Below are 23,264 nucleotides of genomic sequence, written 5' to 3'. Positions count from 1 at the left end.
GTGTCAGCAGCGATGGGGAGGTCCTTCTGAAATGTGGTGCTTTAGGCCTTGTTCGGGTTTTTTTTAGAATTGAAGGGTTTTGAAGGGGATTGGAAGGGATTAAATCCTCACAAATTAAATTTCACCTCAATCGCCTCCAATCCTCTCCAATCCCCTCCTCGGTGGGATTAACCGAACAAGCCCTTATTGGAATGTGGGATGTGGTGGGGAGGGTCATACAACTTGTGTGCTGGCGCGCTTGCGTTGGCGATGACGACGACTGGTCTAGGTTGGGGATCAGCTCCGGCGCATTTGCAATTTGCAACCTTTGGTAGCGTCCCGGCCTGGTATGGTCATTGAAAAGTGGGCATTGCGACATGATACTAGGTAACAATGGGCTTTAAGTTGTGTTCGGTCTTGTCTAGGGTGGCGAGACGATTGCGTCGACCTCTACATGAATAGTGATCTCCCCATTATGATGGTGTGTTTATTTTCGATGGAGGGCGTGTGGAGGTATGTGTTTGATAGTAGATCTTTGGGATCCAGTCAGTTTAGGTTTTTTTAGACGTGAAAGGCAGGTGCTCTGCCCATTTCATATAGAAGGAAAAAAGGGGAAATAATGTACTTCCTTCATCTCAGTTTACAAGTTCGGTACATGTACTTAGGTCGTTAATTTGATCAACTTAATGAGAGACATATATAACAAAAAAATATTAGAAACTTTAGATGTTCTATTTTTTAATAATATAATTTTTATGTCAAATAATATATTTTATATAAGTAAAAATTAACGGTCTAGGTACACGTGCATGCCTTCTAAACTGTGACGGAGGGGTATAAGAGTTTCTTACAAGCTACAAACTAGCCCAAGATTTACATTACAAATCCAAAAAAAATGCAACTAGTCAGTTTAGGTTTCGAGTTGATATCTCTGTACTCGGCTGATCTTTGTGGTTTTCGAAGTTTCTGCATGTCCTTCTCGGTGTTTCATTCTTTGGGGTGGCAATCTGATTCGCAGGTCAAGACCGCTGGTATCTATTGGTCTCCATTGACAACTTCACAACCGCTGCTTCTACAACGTCCTGGGTTCAAAATAGTTTGCTTTGTCAAGACGATGACCACAGGCAGAACCAAACTTGGAATATAATTTTATTTTTCTGTCGCGAGTTTGTAAGGACATGTGTTGATTAATATATGGCATTAGGCCTTTTCACCCCAAAAAATGCGCGAATGCTAAAAATTTGTCAGTCACACCAAAATCTTTATTTGTTTATTTTTTGTTCTTCAAAGAATCATAAATCTAAACATACACTACATTTCATCAAGAATTTCCGGAGAAAGTGTCTCCACTAACCAACTTAAAAAAATCTCACCACACTATAGTTCTAGAAATAAGTCATAGTCGTTGGAATTATTGGGATTTAGTCCATTTACTTTATCCAATAATTTATAAAAAATCTTAAAGCACATAGACCCTTTATCTCAGTGGCGTAGCCAGGGGATGGACAGGATGGTCCATGGACCTGTTAGATGTAATCCCGTAGGATTCATATGACTGGATCTTATGCCTAGTAATTAGACCACCTAAACAATATAAGAGAGAGAGAGATTGATTCTTACCACCAATGGTTGAGGCCATTGGTGTAGCCGACGCGATGTCCCGTGCCTGCTCGATGCAGGCGTGATGCAGGCTCGGAGTAGAGGATCGTGGCGGGAAGCGGCGTCCCTCCGGGCGCCACCGGCACTGCCCTGGAACAGGGGCAGAGCTTGGTGATGGTCTTCCCGTCGTGCAGCGCTCCCCCAGATCGGTTAGGGTTTTAGGGATGTAGGGGGCAGCAGTAGTCCGTACGCGAATAGGATCTCACACACAGGTGCCGGCTGCCCCCAACCCTTTTATGTGCGCTGGCGACAGGGGACCAAAACCACGTTGGTTAGGGTGCCCCCGATCAGGGCGCTTCTGTTGTGACGAGGGCACGTTCGTTGGATCGTGGCCCTCTCTTTCTCGTTTCTTTCATGTTTATCCTTTGGCCTTTTCTTTCTTTCTTTCTTTCTTTTCTCTACAGCCCGTTGGGCCTTAGATCAAATACCAACATTCTCCCCCTTGATCGTTAGGCTCATTAACATTTGTCCATTCTCCATAGGAATGATGTATCAGAGTAAGGTGTTACAACGACAAAATGGCATGCCATTGAACCGCCATACTCATAGCACTCATCCTATCTCGAAACGGAATACATATTACTTAATGGGGAGTGGTTATATTAGTGGTCCCATTATTCCAGAATCAAGAGGCTTCCAATAATCCCATGCCGGCTACATGCTCACGAAATATATTGGGTGGTAAGCCTTTAGTGAGCGGATCCGCAAGCATACGTGTCGTACTGATATGCTTAACATTAATGGTTTGATCCTGGATTCTATGTTGAACAACACGATACTTTAGGTCAATGTGCCTGGCAGCAACACTTGACTTGTTGTTATTGGCATAGAAAACTGCGGGTTCATTATCGCAGTACAATGTGAGTGGTTTGGAAATGCTGTCAACCACCTTAAGTCCGGGAAGAAAATTCTTTAGCCATACAGCCTGCCCAGTGGCCTCAAAACATGCTATAAACTCTGCATGCATCGTAGATGAGGCAACTATCGTTTGCTTGGAGCTTTTCCACGATATGGCTCCACCGGCGAGTGTGAATATATAACCTGACGTGGATTTCTTGCTATCCACAGACCCGGCAAGATCAGAGTCTGAGTAACCAATAACTTCCAGGTTATCGGACTTCTTATATGTAAGCATGAAATCTTTAGTGCCTTGCATATAACGCAAGACTTTCTTTGCGGCCTTCCAGTGGTCCGGTCCTGGATTAGATTGAAATCTGCCAAGCATCCCGGTTACAAAAGCTAAGTCAGGGCGTGTACACACTTGAGCATACATGATGCTTCCGACAGCCGAAGCATAGGGAACCGACTTCATCTGATCAGCTTCATTTTGGTTCCTTGGACATTGGAATGTCCCAAACTTATCACCCTTGACTATGGGGGCAGGTGTAGAAGAGCACTTATGCATATTGTATTTCTTTAGTACTTTCTCTAGGTATGCCTTCTGTGATAGTCCTATTGTTCCGTTGGACCTATCTCGATGAATCTCAATGCCAAGGACATACGAGGCTTCACCGAGATCCTTCATGTCAAAATTCGAGGACAAAAATCTCTTGGTCTCTTGCAGCATATCTTTATCACTGCAAGCCAACAGAATGTCATCCACATATAGGACTAAAATTGTGAACCTACTGCCTTTGAACTTAACGTATATGCAGTTGTCCACTTCATTTTCTTTAAAACCAAAATTTCTAATAACCTTGTCGAACTTTAGGTACCACTGTCTTGAAGCCTGCTTCAAGCCATATATGGATTTCTTTAAACGACATGCCATATGTTCTTTTCCTTCCATGACAAAACCTTCAGGTTGAGTCATGTAGACTTCTTCTTTCAAGTCACCATTCAGAAATGTCGTTTTGACATCCATTTGATGCAGCTCTAAATCATAATGAGCTACAAGTGCCATGACTATTCTGAAGGAGTCCTTTGCCGAGACAGGTGAGAAGGTTTCGTTATAGTCGATCCCTTCTCTCTGTGTAAAACCCTTTGCTACAAGTCTCGCTTTGAACCTTTCAACGTTCCCTTTGGAGTCATATTTGGTTTTGTAGACCCATTTGCAGCCTACCCTTTTGGCTCCATCGGGAACTTCTGTTAAGTCCCAAACATCATTCGAGCTCATAGATTTCAATTCATCTTCCATGGCAACCATCCATTTGGACGCGTATTCACTTTTAGTGGCTTCTTTATATGAGGTCGGATCTTGTGCCTTCCCGATGTCATTTTCATCCTCACACATGAAAGTGACATAATCATTTGGGATGGCCTTTTTCTTATCTCGTTGCGACCTTCTCACGGGCTCATTAGTATGCGTGTTTCTTCTTGCCCGAGAAGGTTGAGGATCAACATTAGGTTGAGGATCATCATTTGGTTGGGAGTCCTCGTCCTGAGGAGGATCTTCATTGTGCTGAGGCTCCTCGTCAGATTGAGGATCCACTTCAGGTTCGGGATCACCAGCCGGTGTCTCGTGCGTGATAGTCATAGGGATAAAGCTCTCTCGGATAGTCGGGGATGGGACATACACCCGCTTCTCCTCAAGATCAATTGCCCTAACCTCAGTGACTTCATTATCCTCAAAAAATACCGCTTGCCTGGTTTCCACAAACTTGGTGGTGTGACCTGGGCAATAAAAATGGTATCCTTTTCCTCTATGAGGGTACCCAATCAAAAAACAACTAATTGTCTTTGGGTCCAACTTCTTAATTTGTGGATTGAATACTTTAGCTTCAGCTGGGCAGCCCCACACACGCAAGTAATTCATGCTCGGTTTCTTTCCCGTCCACATCTCATAAGGTGTGCTCGGTGCTGACTTAGTTGGAGCAAGATTCAGGATGTGTGCAGCTGTTTTCAATGCCTCCATCCAAAGGTTTACTGGTAAGCTTGCATGACTAAGCATGCTTCATACCATATCCATCAAGGTGCGGTTGCGACGCTCAGCTACACCATTTTGCTGAGGTTCACCGGGCATTGAATATTGGGCAATAATTCCATTTTCAGCAAGATGTTTAGCAAACGGTCCTGGAATTTGCCCATAAGGAGCATGCCTGCCATAATATTCTCCCCCGCGATCAGATCGTACTACCTTGATCTTTAGATCGAGTTGGTTTTCAACCTCTGCTTTATAAATCTTAAATTTGTCCAAAGCTTCGGACCGATCACGTATGGGGTAAATATAGCCATAGCGAGAGAAATCATCCGTAAAGGTAATGAAAGAATCAAAACCATCCATAGATTTTACGTTAAAAGGTCCACATATATCAGTATGAATAAGTTCAAGGACCCTTGTGGCTCTTACTGCTCCTTTCTTAATTGTTTTTACATACTTTCCCTTAATGCAGTCAATGCAATTGCCCGCGTCAGAGAAATCTAGTGGAGGAAGTATTTCTACTTTAATCAATCGTTCCATTCTCCCCCTCGAAATGTGGCCTAAGCGACGGTGCCACAATTTCGAAGAAGGATTGGTACTTCTCCCATTTTTTTCATGATTGCATACATTCATATTTATCTCACAGAGATTCACACATATAGGATATTCGAAAAGATTCAACATATAAAGTTTGCCTCGTCGAACGGCGAGACCAACATCCTTATTACCATATTTTAAGAAACATTATTTCTTCCCGAAAGAACAATGAAAACCATAATCATCTAAACATGAAACTGAAATCAAATTCCTACTTAATGTAGGTACATAAAGTACGTCCTGGAGCTGAAGTAGGAAACCAGTGTGCAACTTCAAGGTGAGGGAGCCCACAGCTTCAACTTCAGCCTCCTTTCCATTTGCGACATTAAGTCTTCTTGAACCCCTTCTTAGGGTATGGCTTGTATGGAATCCCTGCAAGGAATTAGCGACATGCACAGTCGCTCCTGAGTCAATCCACCATGTAGATTCAGAAAAATCAACATATAGAGATTCATCTACAAGAGTGATCTCATCTTTACCTTTTTTATTCAGCCACTTGAGGAAACCAGGACAGTCTGCCTTGACATGACCAGGCTCTTTGCAAAAGTTGCAAATCATTTCTCCAGCGGCATTTTTGAGATTGAGTGGAGCAGCCGCTGGAGGAGCGAGACGTGAACAGCTTGCCTCATTGCATTGCTTAGGTTTTGGAGGAGTCTTTTTGAAAAACTGCTTTTTGTTGGGCACATTATTGCCAGGAGCATTGTTCTCCTGCTTCCTTTTTCCAAAGTTAACATGGAAAACTTGATCCTTTTGTTCACTTTTCATTCTCTCTTCCTCCTGAACACAATGTGCAATGAGCTCAGGTAGTTTCCGTTTAGTTTCAAGAGAGTTGTAACTTATCTTAAATGGATTGAACTGTGAGGGTAGTGACCTAAAAACAAGGAGCACAAGAAGCTCTTCGTTCAAGTCACACTTCATGGTTTTAAGCTTTGCCACGGCATTGCTCATACTTAATATGTGTTCCCTCACACTTCCTTGCCCATCATATTTTGCAAGCAGCTTGTGTAAAAGCTCATCAGCATACACTTTCTCTTAGCCCTTAAATTGTTCTTCCACCGATTTCAAATATTCGGCGGCATTTTCTTTAGTGGGAATAGCCCCTTTAATCTCAGTTGAGATGGAGAAGTTCATAATTCGGAGTGCCATTCTGTTCGACCTCTCCCACTGCTCAACTTTAGTGTCATAGGCTTTCTTAAGCTCAGCATACCCAGTGGCACCCTTTGGAGGTTCCTCTGGTTTACTTTCTCTAAGCGCGAGGTCAACCTCATGCCAACCTAAGTGCAATAGCAACGAGTCCTTCCATGTTTGGAAGTTGTTTCCTGTTAGTGGCTCGATGTTTTCGAAACCACGAGGACCGGAAGCTGTCATAATTTCAAAATATCATAAGTAAAGGGAAAGAACATCATAACTAAATTAAATTGCAGAAAAATTAACCTACGTTGGTTGATCAATTTTCATGCAAAAATTTAATTCCAAAATATATCACCGTTGGGCAGAAAATAATAAGGAATTAACATAAAATGAAATATATATGAATAGAATTGTAAAACAACGTTGGTTGTATTACAAAAAGAAAACATCACATTAATATGCCATAAATGACATAGACATTATTTTCATAAAAAATTTCCAAATAAAATTTCTCGTTGGTTCCATTTTATTCAGAAAGCTTAAACATAATTTGTCAACATTATTCTTCTGTTAATTTTCTATTTATAACAGTGCAAAAAACATTTTTAGAACAACTTTAGAAAATGCACTGAGTAAAACAGAAAATGCGTAGAATCTTATTGTGGCCTAAAACAACTCGGGCCGAAGCCTATGCGCGCAACCGGCCCGTTAGGCGGCCGAAGGCCTGTCTGGCCGCCGAAGCCCATGCGCGCTACCGGCCCGTTGAGCGGCCGAAGGCCTGTCTGGGCACCGCTCTGCCAGGACCGTCCGTTCGAGCGAGCGGCTCGGATCGATCCCAGCAGAGGGAAAACCGGGACAGGGGTGGAACCCTAGCCCCATTCCCCATTCCCTCGCGTCGCGCAGCACGCGGCAGTGACGGCGGGTTCAGCGCCGCGGCAGCAGTGACAGCGGGTTCGTTCGCGGCAGCCTCGCTCGCCAGAGCCGCGCACGGGGTGGCGCCGCGGCAGCAGCCTCGCTCGCCGGAGCTGCGCACAGTGTGGCGCCGCGGCAGCTGCGCTCGCCGGAGCAGCGTGCAGGGGACTTCGTCCCGCGCGCTCCTCTGTCGAGCGTGGCTCCGGTGGTGCATCTAATCGGCGACGACGACGTCCAAGGCGCAGAGCCATGCGATGCAGCCGCCCCGCGCATCCTCCCGCACGCCGTCCCGGAGGACAGCGGCGTTTCGGCCATGGATGCACGCACGGCGACGGCCGCGCGGATCCAAAAGCCGACGTTAATAGGTGAGACAAAAACTTTGCCTCTGATTTGGGATTTTGGCATGATTTCTTTGAAACATTTGACTCCCCTCCTTCTATTTTCTTAGTCATGATCCTAAAACAGTGCCTAGAGATCAAAACGTAGCGCGGAAACGTGACATAAACACATTAACAGAACATGGTTTAATCATTCTTGGGAAAACTAGCACTGTCCCGTGGCATTAAAACACCAATAATCATGAACCAGATCGATCTTAGGGATCTAATCTAGGCTTAAACGGCTCAAGATACCATTGTTAGATGTAATCCCGTAGGATTCATATGACTGGATCTTATGCCTAGTAATTAGACCACCTAAACAATATAAGAGAGAGAGAGAGATTGGTTCTTACCACCAATGGTTGAGGCCATTGGTGTAGCCGATGCGATGTCCCGTGCTTGCTCGATGCAGGCGTGATGCAGGCTCGGGGTAGAGGATCGTGGCGGGAAGCGGCGTCCCTCCGGGCGCCACCGGCACTGCCCTGGAACAAGGGCAGAGCTTGGTGATGGTCTTCCCGTCGTGCAGCGCTCCCCCAGATCGGTTAGGGTTTTAGGGATGTAGGGGGCAGCAGTAGTCCGTACGCGAATAGGATCTCACACACAGGTGCCGGCTGCCCCCAACCCTTTTATGTGCACTGGCGACAAGGGACCAAAACCACATTGGTTAGGGTGCCCCCGATCAGGGCGCTTCTGTTGTGACGAGGGCACGTTCGTTGGATCGTGGCCCTCTCTTTCTCGTTTCTTTCATGTTTATCCTTTGGCCTTTTTTTTCTTTCTTTCTTTCTTTTCTCTACAGCCCGTTGGGCCTTAGATCAAATACCAACAGGACCACCCTGAAATTCCATCATAGCCAATATATAGGATAGAAAAAATATATATATATTTTTACAATACATAAAATTACATGAATTTTTTATTATTGAACCACCCTGGCTCATCGAGCTAGTTACGCCACTGCTTTATCTCCTTATCTATTCTTGTTATGGGAGGGTCTAACTACTCTCTTATCAAACACGAAGGAAAGGGAAATATTTCTAGTGTGAAGGTTAGTAGAGATGCTCCTGGTATCATCAGTCTTGTGTGTTGTTGATGATTCATTTACGCTAATGGGAGCCAATATTCACAATGCTCATGATTTGAAGTCAGTTATAGACTTCTATTGTGTTGTTTCAGGGAAAATGGAGAGTGTTCATAATTCCGGCATTTTTAGTCCCAATACGAGTGCGAAAACTAGCGGACAAATACTTACTGCCCTGACTATTATGACCGAAGCCCTTAATGACCGATATTTGGATTTGCCAACAAATTTGGGTTTGAACAAAACATATTGTGTTCAATATCTAATTGATCGAATTATCTGTTAGGGAACTAAGCATGGAAAACAAAAAACCTATAAACACTCAAGATCTATCTATAGAGATGCATAACAACGGAGAGAGAGTGTGTGTGTCTACGTATCCTTGTAGCCGTTAAGCGGAAGCGTTTGTATCACGGTTGATGTAGTCGTACTTCTTTCCGATGCAATCGTGATCCGTCCCGATCTAGCGCCGAACGGATGACACCTCCGTGTTTAACACACTTCCAGCTCGATGACGTCTCCGCTTACTCGATCTCTTGCAGCACGATGGTGTCACAACAATGGTGGTGGTGCTATCTCAGCAGGGCTTCGCCGAGCGCTACCGGAACTGTGAATGGAGGAGCAAACAGAGTAGGGAGAGAGGGAGGGCTATGCCAAAGACTTGGGGGTGCGGCTGTCCTCCCTCTTATTCTTGTACTCGTAACTTTGCTAGTCTTGATACCTTTGGAAATAAGATTGCCCAGTCCCTGTGATTCACAGATTACTACAACACCAGTTGCAGGTACATGTAAAGTGATATTATGACGTGAGCGCGATGATTGTGCTATTTGGAGTTTCTTGTTCTTCATCATCATTCTAGGATGGGCGTTGTTCTTTTGTCATTTGTTTTCATCCGTAGTCGGACACTACTCTTCTTCATGGTGACTGGATATTGTTGTATTGATCTGACCTTGATGATGCTATGGCGAGTGTAAGCCAACTCCTTATACTCATTTTTTCAGTACATGTACTTGTAACGGTATCCATTCTTGCGAAACGACGAGATGCATTTCTATCCTTGTCGACGCCCTCGCGTCAAAATATGGATATGACCGCATCTTGGATGTTACAGTAGCAGGTTTTTTTTAGCTTTTTTTGTTATGGTGTGAATCCACAATGTCATTATGGTATTGTGTTGTTACAGAGACAGTGTGTAATTGGTATCTTCATGAAGTTAATATATTCTCTTTATCAAAAATCATGTCCATTATGCTTACTCTCTCTATCACAGTTTATAAGACATGCATGTGTACCTAGGTCGTCAATTTAACTTATATAAAATATACTCCCTCTGTAAACTAAATTAAGAGTGTTTAGATTACTAAAGTAGTATTCTAAATGCTCTTATATTAGTTTACGGAGGGAGTATTATTTAACATAAAAATTATATCATTAGAAAATAAAATATCTAAAATTTCTAATGTTATATTTTTTATAATATATGCCTCTTATTAAGTTGGTCAAATTGATGACCTAGATACGCGTGCCGGACTTATAAACTAAAACGAAGGGAGTACCATGTTTGATCTATTTTTTTATTAAACTTAATGGAAATTTTCTCAAATGTATTAAACAATAGCACTAGGAACTGCACCGGGTATGGTGGGTACATACAAGTCGTCAGAGTGAAACTAATTTCAGGGAGAGAGACCGGAGAGTACAACGTTACTTACCACTACATGATCTACACTGGTTCGTAGTGCACAATGCCATGTGAGAGAACTCCTTCCTTGAGGATATGTCCGTGCATCGGAATCAGCCATCAGGTGTTGTTGCTCCACTTGTAGCGGCGGAAGAGGTCCTCGGTCTGCGCGTTCTTGAAGGCGCTGCAGCCGATGACGTAGACGACGAGGAGCGCGACGGTGGCGGCGACGAGCGCCACGTTGGCCCGGCGCCACTGGTCGCGCAGGGTGCCCAGCATGCCGGCCTTGCAGGAGGTGCACCAGTAGCAGAGCTGCCGGGGGTCGTTGCTCCAGGCGCCGCAGTCCGCGTCCGCCGCCGGGTTCGCCGGGCTCGCCCACACCGTCGGGGACACGTACGCGTACCCGCACGCCGTCGGCGGCTTGCAGCAGCCGGACTGCACGCGCGACGCGACAACAACCACAGGGTAAGTCCAGAGCAAGCGGTTACGCAAGAGGACAAGAATGAGCGCATGCAGGGTGAGCTGGTTTAGCCAGGACATCAAAGCCATGCCATGCTTAATTTGGTTGCATTGTGTAGTACTACATGGAAGCTTCGTTCACCTCAACAAGTATTACTGTATCTGGTACAGAGGGAGTACTAAATAAATTACACGCTTCGGTGCGCTGACCCACATTTCTATGCCGATCTATTCCCACATGTACTACTCCTAGATAGCACCATCTCCACTTCAATTACAGTTCTTTCTCCTACGAGCTTAGAGCATCTCTGGTAGAACCTCAAACCCTCAAACCCTTAAAAATAACCGTTTTTTACAGTTTTTATCGAAAAAACGACGTAGACTAGAACCCTTAAACCCTTAAACCCGTAAAAAAAATTAAAAATCGAACCCTCAAACCCCTTCCCAGCCTGTAGAAGTGAGGGTTGGGGGAAAACTGCCCCCAACCCGCACTCATTTTCCCACATCGCGCGGGAGGAAGTTGGTTCCCGCACGTGGGAGGAATCCGCAGCGGCCGCCGCTAGCCCGCCGCCCTCCGCGCTCCAGCCGCCGACCCGTCGCCCCCGCGCTCCGGCTGCCGCCCCCCGCGCTCCGGCCGCCGCCCCGGCCCCGGCCCTGCCGCCCCTCTGCGCCCAGGCCCCGGCCCCGCGCTCCAGCCGCCGCCGTCGCGCCCGCCGCGCCCCCGCCCGCCGCCGCCCCCCGCGCTCCAGCCGCCGCGCCCCCGCCCGCCGCCGCCGCCCCCGCCCTCCAGCCGTCGCCGCGCCCCCGCCCGCCGCCGCGCCTGCCGCGGCCGCCCGGCGGAGCTCCACCGCGCGGTACGCCAGGGAGACGGCCTCGTCCAGGCAGCGCGAGCTCCTCCGCGAGCGCGAGCGTGAGCTCCTCCGCGGCTGAAGTCATTTTTGTATCCTCTGTTCCTCCACGTGCATGTTCATAGTGTTCAAAACTAGGCTATAAGAGTTGGGTTTGAGGGTTCTAGTCTTTGCCTTTGTTTTTCAACCCTTAAAAGTGTCAAAAATGATCAATTCTCAACCCTTAAAACTGATTTTGGATTTAAGGGTTTGAGGTTCTACTAGAGATGCTCTTAGTACTACTACTGCTACCTCTATCTAGCAGACACTTCAGATTAAAAACCCTGAAATTAGTTCGCTGTAGTCCTGAATTTACCAATTAACTCTACAATGCGGGCAATGAACGTGATTACTCGTGAAAACTGGAGCAGTTAATTACTACCTGGAGCGGCGAGAGGTCGGACTGGTAGAACTGCTCGGGGGCGATGAAGAAGGCGGCCTCGACGGTGAGCTTCCTGCAGGTGTCCGACGCGGCGAGGCACGCCCTGATCCCGTCCCACCGGCGCGGGTCCCCGGCGACGTACCCGCGCAGCCAGCCGGAGAAGCCCTCGAGGCGGTACTCGCGGTAGGCGCGGCCGGGCACGACGTAGGCGCCGGAGCCGTGGGTGACGGCGAAGGCGAAGACGAGGAGGGCCAGGAGGAGCGTGATGAGGGCCGCCATGGCGAAGAGGTAGGCGGCCAGCAGGCCCTGTCGGTTCCAGTAGGCGCCGACGAAGCCCGCGAGGGCGACGAGCAGGAGGAGGCCGCCGAGGATGGCCACGGGCCAGCGCGCCAGGCGCGCGCACTCGGCGCCCTGCTTGGACGCGAACCAGAGGCCCGTGGCGACCACCGGGATGGTGCAGATTAGGGCCAGGAAGTTTAGGCACGCCGTGATGTTGTTGCTCACCGCCATGGCCGCGGCGCGGGCTGCCGGCCGGACGGCGACGGACGGAGCGGGTGAGTGAGAGTGGGCGAAGTGGAGTGAGCCCGTGACTGTGAGTGAGACGACTGACGAGTGACGACTTGGGTTTCTTGGTGGGGCGGACACTTTACTTCTTGCCCCCTTGTACAATTTCCGGGGTACTGTGCTGCACCTTCGGGGCTGCAGCGGTGTACGATGGTTGCTGGGAAGCGATGGGGGGAGAGATGCTGGGTGGAAAGGAAGGTGTGTGAAATAGAGGACACGGGCACACACTGCTCGGGCAGACTGCAGCGAGAAGCGTGTTGGATAATGTACCCGATGAGATCGATCGCGGAGGTCGGCAGCGGCAGCTTCCGTGGACGCACGCGCACGTGTCGTGCCGTACGCCGGTGAGAGGAGAGAAGGCGGCGCCGATGCCACTGATTGACACCGCCGGCCGTGCTCCTGCGGGCAATATGGCCCGTGCCAGCATGCCGACTTGGTTTCATCGGGGACGGGGAAACCGCAGATCCGTCCGGCGGGGTAGGGTGCGCTTCGGCCGACATGCCACTATCTCCAGCCGTTTGATCGCCGTAAAATCTTTTTCTACCTCGGTTGAGGTTGCCCCAGGAGGAGGAGCATGCCCGTGTTGCGTTGCTGTCGTCACCAGCATAGCCCGGGTCGATGGAACAGGCGGTGGAGGCACACGCAGCAGCACATCAGCATTGTCTTGAACACGGCGTTTCACTGAGCCGGCCTTACCTGATCGACTTCACCGACGCCGAAGTCAACAACGAGGACTCCTAGGGCAGCGCATTGTGTCATGGTTTAAGGCTTTTTAATATTTAATTAACGTAATGGAGCCGTGTGGAGGTGTCCGTCGGACCGACCTAAACGGACAAAATGCGAACAAAAACGCCGCTTGTTTGGGTCATTTGATTGGAGTGGGAGCTCCTAACTGCCCCTCATTGCGGCAGGGACTCCTGCGCCACACAGGGCGGACATCCTGAATGGGCCGGCCCAGTTTTGTTTTTTTTTTCTATTACTTTTTTTCTTTCCTGTTTATTTCCTTTTTAGGGTTCGTTTTTTCTTTCCTTTTTGAGTAAATTGTCAAAAACTGTCACATTTCGCGCAACCGTGTCCAGTAGCTATCATTTTACGATTTTGTGCGAAAAACTATCAAATTTTTTCTAATCTATGGTAAAAAAAACTACCAGACTTTTTAACTGCCCGATTTAGCTCTTTTAACCATTTTTCTTGCAAGGCTGGCCCACATGTCAGGTGCCAGCATGTTCCGGCGCATTTCATCGAACAGCTTCAGCGCTCACCACGTCGGCGCTCACCGCGCTGCTCGCGGCACGGCCGGCGGCGGAGCCGTAGTACTCCATCTCCGGCTGCACGAGGGAGGAGGTGGAAGGAGCCGGCGAGCTGCACGAGGACGAAGCAGGCGAGGAGATGGAAGGAGCCGACGAGCTGCAAGGTGTAGCCCGCGCGCAGGTCCTGGGAGTCATGGAGGAGGCGGTCCAGGTAGAGCAGCAGGCGCAGGCACGGCGGCGGATGAGCGAGGTGAGCGTGAGGTAGGCAAGCGCCGCGGAGAGCGAGAGCGAGAGCTGCACCTGCGTGTCGTAGGCGCGGCGGGGCATGGCGACGCGCGCGGCCACCGGGACGGCCACCGCGAGGACGGCGAAGACGAGCCACATGGACGCGGCGCTGAGGCCGTGGCGGTGAACCCGATGACGATCTGCATCTTGATGACGAGCGTGTACGTGACAGCCGAGCCAGTTCGCGCCCCGTGCCTCGCTTGGCTGAGCTCCATGAAGGGCAGCACGATCTCGTAGATTAGCGCCGCGCCCAGCGTCATGTCGAACCCGACGTAGTACTACGACCGCGTCACCCCCGCGGGGTGGTCACCTTCGGCGTTCATGCCCAGCATGGCGGCGCCAACGCTGAGCAGCACCACGGCGTTGACGGAGAAGGCCGTGAACCGCTGGCGCACGAGTAGCAGCGCGAAGGCGGCCGTGAAGGCCAGCTGCGTGGAGATGAGGATGGAGGAGGTGGACACCGGGAGGTACGCCAGCCCGTAGGCGTAGAGGATGTCGTCGAGGCCGGTCATGAGGCCGACGGCGACGACCGCGGCCAGGAGGCGGGGCGACATGAGGAAGAGCGGCGTGGCCGAGCCGCCGTCCTTGTTGCTCCAATGTCGTACAGCCCGGGGCGTGGGGAGGCGCACGCGCAGCCGGAGAGGGAGTACTACGGCTCCGCCGCTGGCCGTGCTCGCGAGCAGCGCGGTGAGCGCCGACGCGGTGAGCGCTGAAGCTGTTCGATGAAATGCGCGGGGTCATGCTGGCACCTAACATGTGGGCCAACCTTGCCAGAAAAACGGTTAAAAGAGCTAAATCGGACAGTTAAGAAGTTTGATAGTTTTTTGCCACAGATTAGGAAAATTTTGGTTGTTTTCCGCATAAAATCGTAAAGTGATAGCTACTGGACACGGTTGCGCGAAATGTGGTAGTTTTTGGCAATTTACTCTTCATTTTTCCTTTTCTTTTTGTATTTCAAGCAAAAACATTTATTGAATTTGAAAAACAATTTTGAAAATTTAAAAATTTGGAAGCGTGCACAATTTTTTAAAGCACAAACGTTTTCTGAATCTTCAGAACTAAAATTTGAAAACGAGAACAATTTTAAAAAACCCCAAACAAATTTGAAAGCACAAACAAATTTCTAAGGCACGAACTTTTTTTGAATTTCGAGCATAAATTTTAAAACCGAGAACAACTTTTAAAAATCATGAGCATATTTGGAAGCACGAACATTTTTTGAATTTTAAGAACAAATTTTTGAAATGGAAAACCATTTTGAAAAGCCCCAAACAAATTTGAAAGCAAGAAAAAAAATTAAAGCACGAACATTTTTTGAATTTTGAGAACAAATTTGAAAAATCATAAAAAATTTGGAAACACGAATAATATTTTAAAGCATGAACATATTTTGAATTTTGAGAACAAAATTTTAAAAAAACCGGAACAAATTTGGAAGCACGAACGATTATTTAAAGCACGGACATTTTGTGAATTTTGAGCACAAATTTTGAAACCGAGAATTTTTAAGAAAAACCTGAAGAACTTTGAAAGCGCAAGCATTTTTTTTAAAGTACACACATTTTTTGAATTTTGAGAACAAAATTTTGAAACAGAGAACAACTTTTAAAAAACCCAAACTAATTTGGAAGCGCGAACAATTTGTTAAAACACGAACATCTTTTGTATGTTGATAATAAATTTTGAAACCAAGAACAATTTTGAAAATTCCTGAAAAGTTTTGGAAGCAAGAACAATTTTCAAAGCATGAACATTTTTTTATTCTAGAGAACAAGATTTGGAAATGGAGAACAATTTTGAAAAAAAAGGAACAAATTTTGAAGCGCAAACAATATTTTAAAGCATGAATATTTTTTAAATCTTATGAAAAAAATTTGATACCGGGAACGAATTTAAATCTTTAAAACAAATTTTGAAACCAAGAATTATTTTTGGAAAACATAGAACATTTTTTAAAATTCAAAACATTTTTTGAAACAAAAACACAAAATAAAAAATAAAAATAATTATTATAAAAGGAAATTAAAAAGAAGAAAAACTATGCCAGGAAACCTATTTCCAAAAACGAAAAAAAACCAGCTGAAACATCTACGTAGATTCCAAAAATAATCTACGTTAAATGGGCCAGCTCATTTGAAATCGTCCCTCCTCCCGCTCTTTGCGAAGGCACCACACCACTTCGCACAGAACGGTGAATATAGGCTTTTTGGGTTGAAGTTGCTAATATGCAAGTGGTGTTTTTTTTATGGAACGCTATCATGGCTTAACCAGCGTATACGTATTGACTTGCGATGATGTGATCTCTGCCCTCGTCGCTTTCACCCAAAGATCTACAGTGGCCTTGACTGATTATATAGTCAGTTTTTTAATATTTCAGATGTTTAATCTTGTCACGCACGCAGCCGCCGTCATGTTTCGGGTTGGCATTTCCCCCTCGCAACCTTGCAATGACGTCCAAGTTTCAGTTGTACACGGAGATTTGACAGATAAGATCACAATAACTTTTGCACATCCCCGTCACAAATCAAAGCTTTGAGTGTAAGGTCGCATCTCTTCCAGAAATGGATAAGCAGAAGAAGAATGCCCTTAAATGTTTTCGCTGAAGAAGGAGCCTATAAATGCCAAGGTGACAAGCTCCACCCTCTGCACCGACTTGTCGAACTATTCCATCAAAGAGCACAACTGTTGAGAGATTATGAACGAAAAGCATACATGCTTCTGTGCAGCCGTCTTATCCCCCTTGATGGGTCCTCAGCAGCTGCAGCGGATTTGCTATCATTCACCCGATAGATTGATAGATGCTAGTCCCGGTCACTGGCCCTACTGTTTTCTGTGACAGCTTTGAGATGGGCCTCATTGTAGTAGTAAGTAGTAGTTGCTGAAGTGTCTGCCTCATCCATCAAAACAGTCTTAGTTCTTCTGAATTTTGAAGCCGAGTAGAAGACATCAGGCCAACTTCACCGCGCGATCCTAAAAGGACGTTTGATTTGACCGAATTTTGTTCGTTTGGGACGCTAATGGATTCGTCCATGCCCGTTTTTGTCCGCTGGGTCATGTGCGCACTCACCGCGCGGCCGAACTCCAAATCATGTTCGTGTTGGACGTGATTAAAAAAAAACTTAAAATAAAAAGTAAATAAAACGCAGTTAAAAACTTAAAACATAATAACGTTAACATAAAAAAAAGCTCAGTTTTCACGGCCACAAAACGGTCTAGTTTGACATAATTAACATAAAAGAAAAAGAAGCCCGTCGATGTCGTGGCTGCCGCCATCTTCATTGGCCGTCGGTGTCGTCGTCGCTGACGAGGTCAACGTAGGCCGGCGGCGTCCAGAGGTGGGCCGGCGGTCCCTTGTGTGCGGGGGCGGGCTGGATGCTGGCAGGTGCCTGCAGCACCTCCTCCCGTGGCGAAGCCTCCCGCTCCGGTGACCGCAGCGGCGTGGGGCACTAGTTCACGGTCCCCATTGCCTGCGCCATCTCCGACGCGGTGCACGACCAGCTCCATGACGCGCCCACTAGATCCCCAGGGAACGCGGCCACCTCCTCCTCCTCCAACTGCTTGAGCATGACGACGTCGCCGGCCGCACAGAGGGCCATCGCGCAATCTAGGCCCGGCCATTGACGTTCATCATGCGTCATCATGGAGTCCTTCATGACGCGTTGCATGAGCCGGGCCTCCTCCTCCTCCGTCATGCGAGGAGGTGGAGGTGGTGACGGAGACGGGGAAGGCGACGGCGTGGGCGTGAGGCCGCGCACCCGTGCATGCCCGCGCACCTCCCGTGCCCGCCGCGGCCCCGAGACTGTGCCGGTGAAGTAGGACGCGCGCCGCACGTCGTGCTCGTCCCTGAGCCACGTGTCCCAGAGGATGGAGTCGGCGGCGTACTTGTCGTCGTAGTACAGGTCGCCGGGGAGGAGATGACGGTGGCTCTCGATCTCGTCGCGGCATGCACGGCCGCTCGTCGGCACCGGCGGCATAGGGACCCGGTCGGAGAGGTGCCACGCGTTGGGGAGGTGGACGTCGCTCCACGGGACCAGCGTCCTCGTCTTCCAGTAGCGCCGGCATACCTCAGCGCTGAGGTATTGCCGATCGCGTTGGCCGGCGGGCCTAGGGGCGATGGTGAAGGGAGCCGCGGCGGAGGCACAGGGCGATGGCGATGCGGCCTCCTCCTTCACGGAGCCGCGGCGGCGTCCCGACGAGGAGTCAGCCTCGCGGTCGTGCTTCCCTGTGCGGCCGTAGTTTCATTGGCCCATGGCTACAAGGTGGGTGGCCGGCGAGTTCGAGAAGGTTGCTAGGGTTTGGCTGTCGGGTTTCGAGGAGGCCATGGGGTGGCGATGAAAACTGTGGACGACGACCGGTCCACGGCTTCCCCATTTAAGAAGGACCGTGACCGTTTACATGGAGGATGACAGGCGGGCCTGGCCGCTCGTGCGCATTGATGTGGGCGGGTGGGAGGTAGGTGGCCGCCTACCACGCGTCCCCGATGCGGACGAGCGCGCGTCCGTTCGATGTCCGCCGCAACTCAAATCCCGCGCAAGTTTGCGTTCTAGGGTCGTGCCGGACACGAAACGGACAAGATGTGTCCGGACCGTCTCGCGCTGGACCGACATGTTTGTCCTTTTTATCCAAAACGAACGGGGTTGGAGAGGATGGGGTCGTGCGATGGAGTTGGACTCACACATAGGAGACGGGCACATCACCATACGCTACTCCCAGCCGTCCAATTCAGCCCTAACAGTGCATACGACTTAAGACATTAACCGAGCACAGACGCGATGCAATTAAGCTTTAGATTGCTGGTTTGCGTCAGCAATGATCCTTAAGCTCTGCCAAAGTTGCACATGTGGGCTGTATTTCTAGGTAGACTGCCCTCTCACTGTCCTCGTCTTACCTGAATTGGCTGCTTCCTACCAAAAACGCAGTCGGCCATGCGTCCAAGGACGGATCATGAAGCTGGCCGCCGATGCATCGCCGACATGACGCTGGAAGATGTGTGCCCACATCACGAAAGAAGCGTGAGAACGAACATAGCACAGACTGGTGAGTGACACCCTCCCTGCGTCGAGAACTCCAGATGCCAACCTGATGCCAGAATGCAGCAGCTCTACGATGGACCAGTGCCGTGTGTGTGCACCAGCTAACACTTGGATCAGCGTTCCAAGTCCAAACTCGAAACCTGACTTGTTCCTGTGTCTTGTCCGTATTAGAGTGTGTGATTGGCACCCTTGTGCTAACCACCTCCTGCCTGCATCCATTCTTGGTGTCAGATTGTCATGATTCTGAGTTTTCCTCCGTGAAGAATGATTAGGCAGATCTGGGAGTCCGGGCCCTGTTCCGGGTGCCGGTTCAGACATCCCAGTCCGGTTTCTGCGACTGCAAGCACAGCGTCATCACAACTTCGCTTATGCCGTTACAGTCACCTTCTCCTTACAGTCTTTACAGCTAGGATCTCCAGGAAGACGCGGATAAGAACAAAGGAAGATAAGAATTTCCCGGTAGGATCGGATGGAGCCGTGAGCAGCTAACTGAAGATCACAGCTTTGTGGGATGGGGGTAAGGAAATTGCGTGAGGCAAGGTGCTAGCTAGCTAGCCCAACACATGTGTATATCTTCGCCCACCAATTATCGTATATCCGCGCAGGCTCTCGGGCATGTGCTCATGTGTTCAACAATGGCTGCTGAAATGAATCATGTGGCATGGACGGGAGATATAAGAAGAAGAGGTCTTAGCTGTTCAGCTTCTTCTCTTTTTGAAAAGGAGCTGTTCAACTTCGTCGTCAAAGCGTTCTTAAGTAGCCTTGATCTGTTTATTAGATACGCCGCATTTTGTTAGCAATGCCTTAGTACTTTCTCCATTTCCTTATACAAGGTAACCATAAAGAATACATTCTACATCTTCTTTTACGTATGCTACTTACTTTGAGTGAGGCTGAAACACTCTTTTTGGTCGCGAAAGAAAGGTAAACAAAAGGTGTACAAAAGGAAAGGCACTACTATGCGCCGGAACGCTCGGCCGGCCACGCGCAGATCCGCCAACTGCACGTGGGTCATATCATTAGATCTTCATGCAGCAAAATTTTGCGATGCAATAAATTTCATCCACGATGCAGTAATGTTCGTCAATGGTTGTAATAAAAAATAGTTATAGCAAAAAGATATCTACGTAATCGTAACAAAAAACGAAGCTGATGATTCGTGGTAGCAAAACAAAATAAGGATTGTAGCAAAACAATCCGGTGAACTCGGATTGCAACTCTGACGAACATATATGCAACTTTTTTAGTGAACCATTGCAGCAAAAAATGATACCGTTGTAGCAAAAATTAACACGGTTGTAGCAAAGATATACCGGTTGTAGCAAAAAATTCGACAAACCGAGGTTGCAACCAAACGTATATGTAACTTTTTAGTGGACAAATGTAGCAAATTTCAGAAAAAAATATTGCATGGCCATAGTGTGTACCACGTGGTTGTCTGAGAAGGGGATAGCACGTGAGTGTGTGAAGACGACCGACGCGTCGTTCGACCGGCGCGCCGTTTCCAAGCATCTACCCAAAAGAAAAGAGGAAACATGGAAGATAGAGTGTTTAACTGTTTATTGGCTCGATCAGACTTTCCTGTGGAAAGGAATATAGCGACAACGTAGTGCTTTGGCGGTTAAATTTTGTGTTTTGATCTTTTTTTAAATGTTGATAGATCTGATTTTAGTTTAAGAAAATTAAGATCTAATCATTTTCCTGTCATCAAGGATACTAACGGTAGGGTATAACAGCATCACCAAGAACTTTGACAGTAAGGTTGCACGTTCTATCGCAATCTTTTTTTCTTAAGTATCACACAGAGTGCGTGTTCGCACCCCGTCGTCCATCTTGGCGGTAGGGTTGTATAGGTCAGCGCCGACATACTTGGCAGTAGGGATGCCTCGCGCTGACGTGGTTAAGTTTCCTACCGTCAGGATCCTTGACGGTAGGTTGTTAGAACATCTACAGCTGGACCCCTCATACCCCTCTCAAACGCCCGGGCAGGTCGCCCGATCACTAACGGGTCACAAAAAATCGACCCAGCCGCTCTCCTCAAATGGGCCTCAAATGTCCGGACTGACCGGCACCCCTTCTATCCAGCCCAAATATGGGGCGAATATGGGGGAGCTCGAGCACGCCCGCCTGACAGGCCACCACCGTCGCACAAATCCCACATATATTCGTCCTCATCTGCTCGCGGGACCAAACCCTAGCCACCTCACTCCAATCCCCTCCACTCCCATCCGCCACCCTAACTCAACCCCGATGATCTCCGGCCTTCTTTGCCATGGCGGGGAAGCGGATCCGAGTCCCTCACCACTAGATCCGTCGACCACGAGTTTATCCCGCGCGGCCTCGTGGAGGATATGTCCGTCGGCTTGCGCTCCGCCGCTCCCGGGAGGCGACCGCCCGACGGTAGCGCTCGGACTCGCAACGCCGGGAATCCACTGCGTCAGCACAACCGGTGCTTGGATCCGGCTAGTGTGACATGTCCTATCAGGTTTACGTTCCATATAATAATATGGATTTGAGATTTCTGATTTAAGGTATCCGGATGTAGAACACATTATTTGAGGCGTTACAGGTCAGTGTCCTCGTCCGCGGACGTGTGAGGGGCTGGATTTGCAAGTTGCGGCTATAGATGCTTTTATATTCTATCATAAGGGTCCTTGGCAATAGAAGAAAAGTCTGATCCTGAATTTTTTATAATCTAGGATCAGATCTGGAGCAACTTTTAAAAAGGGCCAAAACATGAAATTTTGCCTCCTCTAGCAAGTCAAATGTTTTCCTTTCTCTATTTGTCTTGTGCTCAGTTAGAGGGTCACAGTAATTTAGGACAAGTTTATGACGCGACCAAAAAGTTGATCGCAACTAGTATGCAAACAGTATCTTATCTGATGTTAGTTAATCACGTGGCTTTCTTTTGCTTCAGAGTGATGCAAATTCGCTGCGACGCGATTATTTTTGTCCAGGTTCCTTTCCTCGCGATAAGGTCCGCTCTTCTTTGCATCAGCCATTTTGGCCTCTGCATTTTACATGGCATATACTGTACTCCGTATATGCTATGCTATTCTAGCCATGAACAATCTTTCTGGGCCTGCGCTGCTCTAGGCCCTAGATCTAAGACGATAAACAGATTGGATTTGGATCGGGACACCACGGTTGTAAGGCGCATGACAGACTGTATGTTCCATCCGTAGAAAGTACAGAAACGGTACGTTCAGTAAGAATCGATGGCGACGTTCCGTACGCCGCGTCTTGGTTACTTGTTTTGCTGTCATTTTCTCTTCAGTATCTTGGCACCTTCGAGGGAAAAACAGATGGGTCGTACAAACGCCACTTTTTATTGTTATTTTCATGCTTCCTTATTTTTTGTTATTTGTTTTGTAAAAAAGGTTAGTCTTTTACATCTCCTTTTGTTTGCAACTTGAGGTTGATAGCATGGTGCCGCCGACGATGGTTGATATCACCTCAAAGAGACTAGTTGAGCCTAATATATAACTGCTGAATTATTTCCCGGTCATTTGTGGTATCCAAGGAGTAGTTGAGAGGATAACATTGATGAACCGAAAAAATGTCAAAGACTCCACCAAAGTCACCAAGGTTAGTTGCTCGCATTTGGTGGAGAGATAGATAGCAGGATGCCCCCTAACAAATAAACAAAAGGAAGGAGCTTAGGGTAGCTTTATTTTTTCAAATGGAGGCTGAGGCCCGGCCTCTGCATCAATAGATGCATACAGCCATATATTAAATAACAAAAACAAGTTTTCAATAAGTACATGAAGTGTGCAGCAAAAATAAAATAAAGCGATACAAGGCATCTTTCTTGCCCAAGCCGGAGATGACAAAATATATAGATGACTAAACACCTATCCTATTAACATGACGCCATCCAAACCGGTTGAAGATACCCTGTGCTACCATCTCCCAGCGGACACATCCAGTAACCATAGGCTCCCTGGCTTCCACAGGAGTGAGTAATGACCACGTGCGGATCAGTGCGGTAACCCTGAAGATAACCTGCAAGAAGTGAAAGTCGCGTTGTCTGTTAAACACTAAGTCATTTCTGTAATTCCATACAACCCACAACAGTGCACAGGAACCCACGCAAATAAGTTGTTGGAATTATGCCCTAGAGGCAA

At 48.0% G+C, this 23,264-nt stretch overlaps 2 protein-coding genes across 2 annotated transcripts; both read right to left on the bottom strand.

Moving 5' to 3' along the window:
• Positions 1-6,116: 6,116 nt before the first annotated feature.
• On the bottom strand, positions 6,117-7,955 carry LOC123413486. Its single transcript, XM_045106427.1, has 2 exons — positions 7,872-7,955; positions 6,117-6,456 (listed from the first exon to the last, which is right to left on the bottom strand). The coding sequence occupies exons 1-2, from the start codon at positions 7,888-7,890 to the stop codon at positions 6,128-6,130; spliced, it is 348 nt and encodes a 115-aa protein (XP_044962362.1). The 5' UTR covers positions 7,891-7,955; the 3' UTR covers positions 6,117-6,127.
• Positions 7,956-10,149: 2,194 nt separating this feature from the next.
• On the bottom strand, positions 10,150-12,784 carry LOC123410601 (tetraspanin-2). The gene is made up of 2 exons (XM_045103542.1): positions 12,006-12,784; positions 10,150-10,712 (listed from the first exon to the last, which is right to left on the bottom strand). The coding sequence occupies exons 1-2, from the start codon at positions 12,513-12,515 to the stop codon at positions 10,398-10,400; spliced, it is 825 nt and encodes a 274-aa protein (XP_044959477.1). The 5' UTR covers positions 12,516-12,784; the 3' UTR covers positions 10,150-10,397.
• Between the last annotated feature and the right edge of the window lie 10,480 nt (positions 12,785-23,264).

The sequence above is a fragment of the Hordeum vulgare genome, chromosome 7H (genome assembly GCF_904849725.1).
Source record: "Hordeum vulgare subsp. vulgare chromosome 7H, MorexV3_pseudomolecules_assembly, whole genome shotgun sequence".
NCBI classification, from domain to species: Eukaryota; Viridiplantae; Streptophyta; class Magnoliopsida; order Poales; family Poaceae; genus Hordeum; species Hordeum vulgare.
Note: the sequence above shows the minus strand (reverse complement) of the source record. Positions and strands in the feature narration are given on the sequence as shown.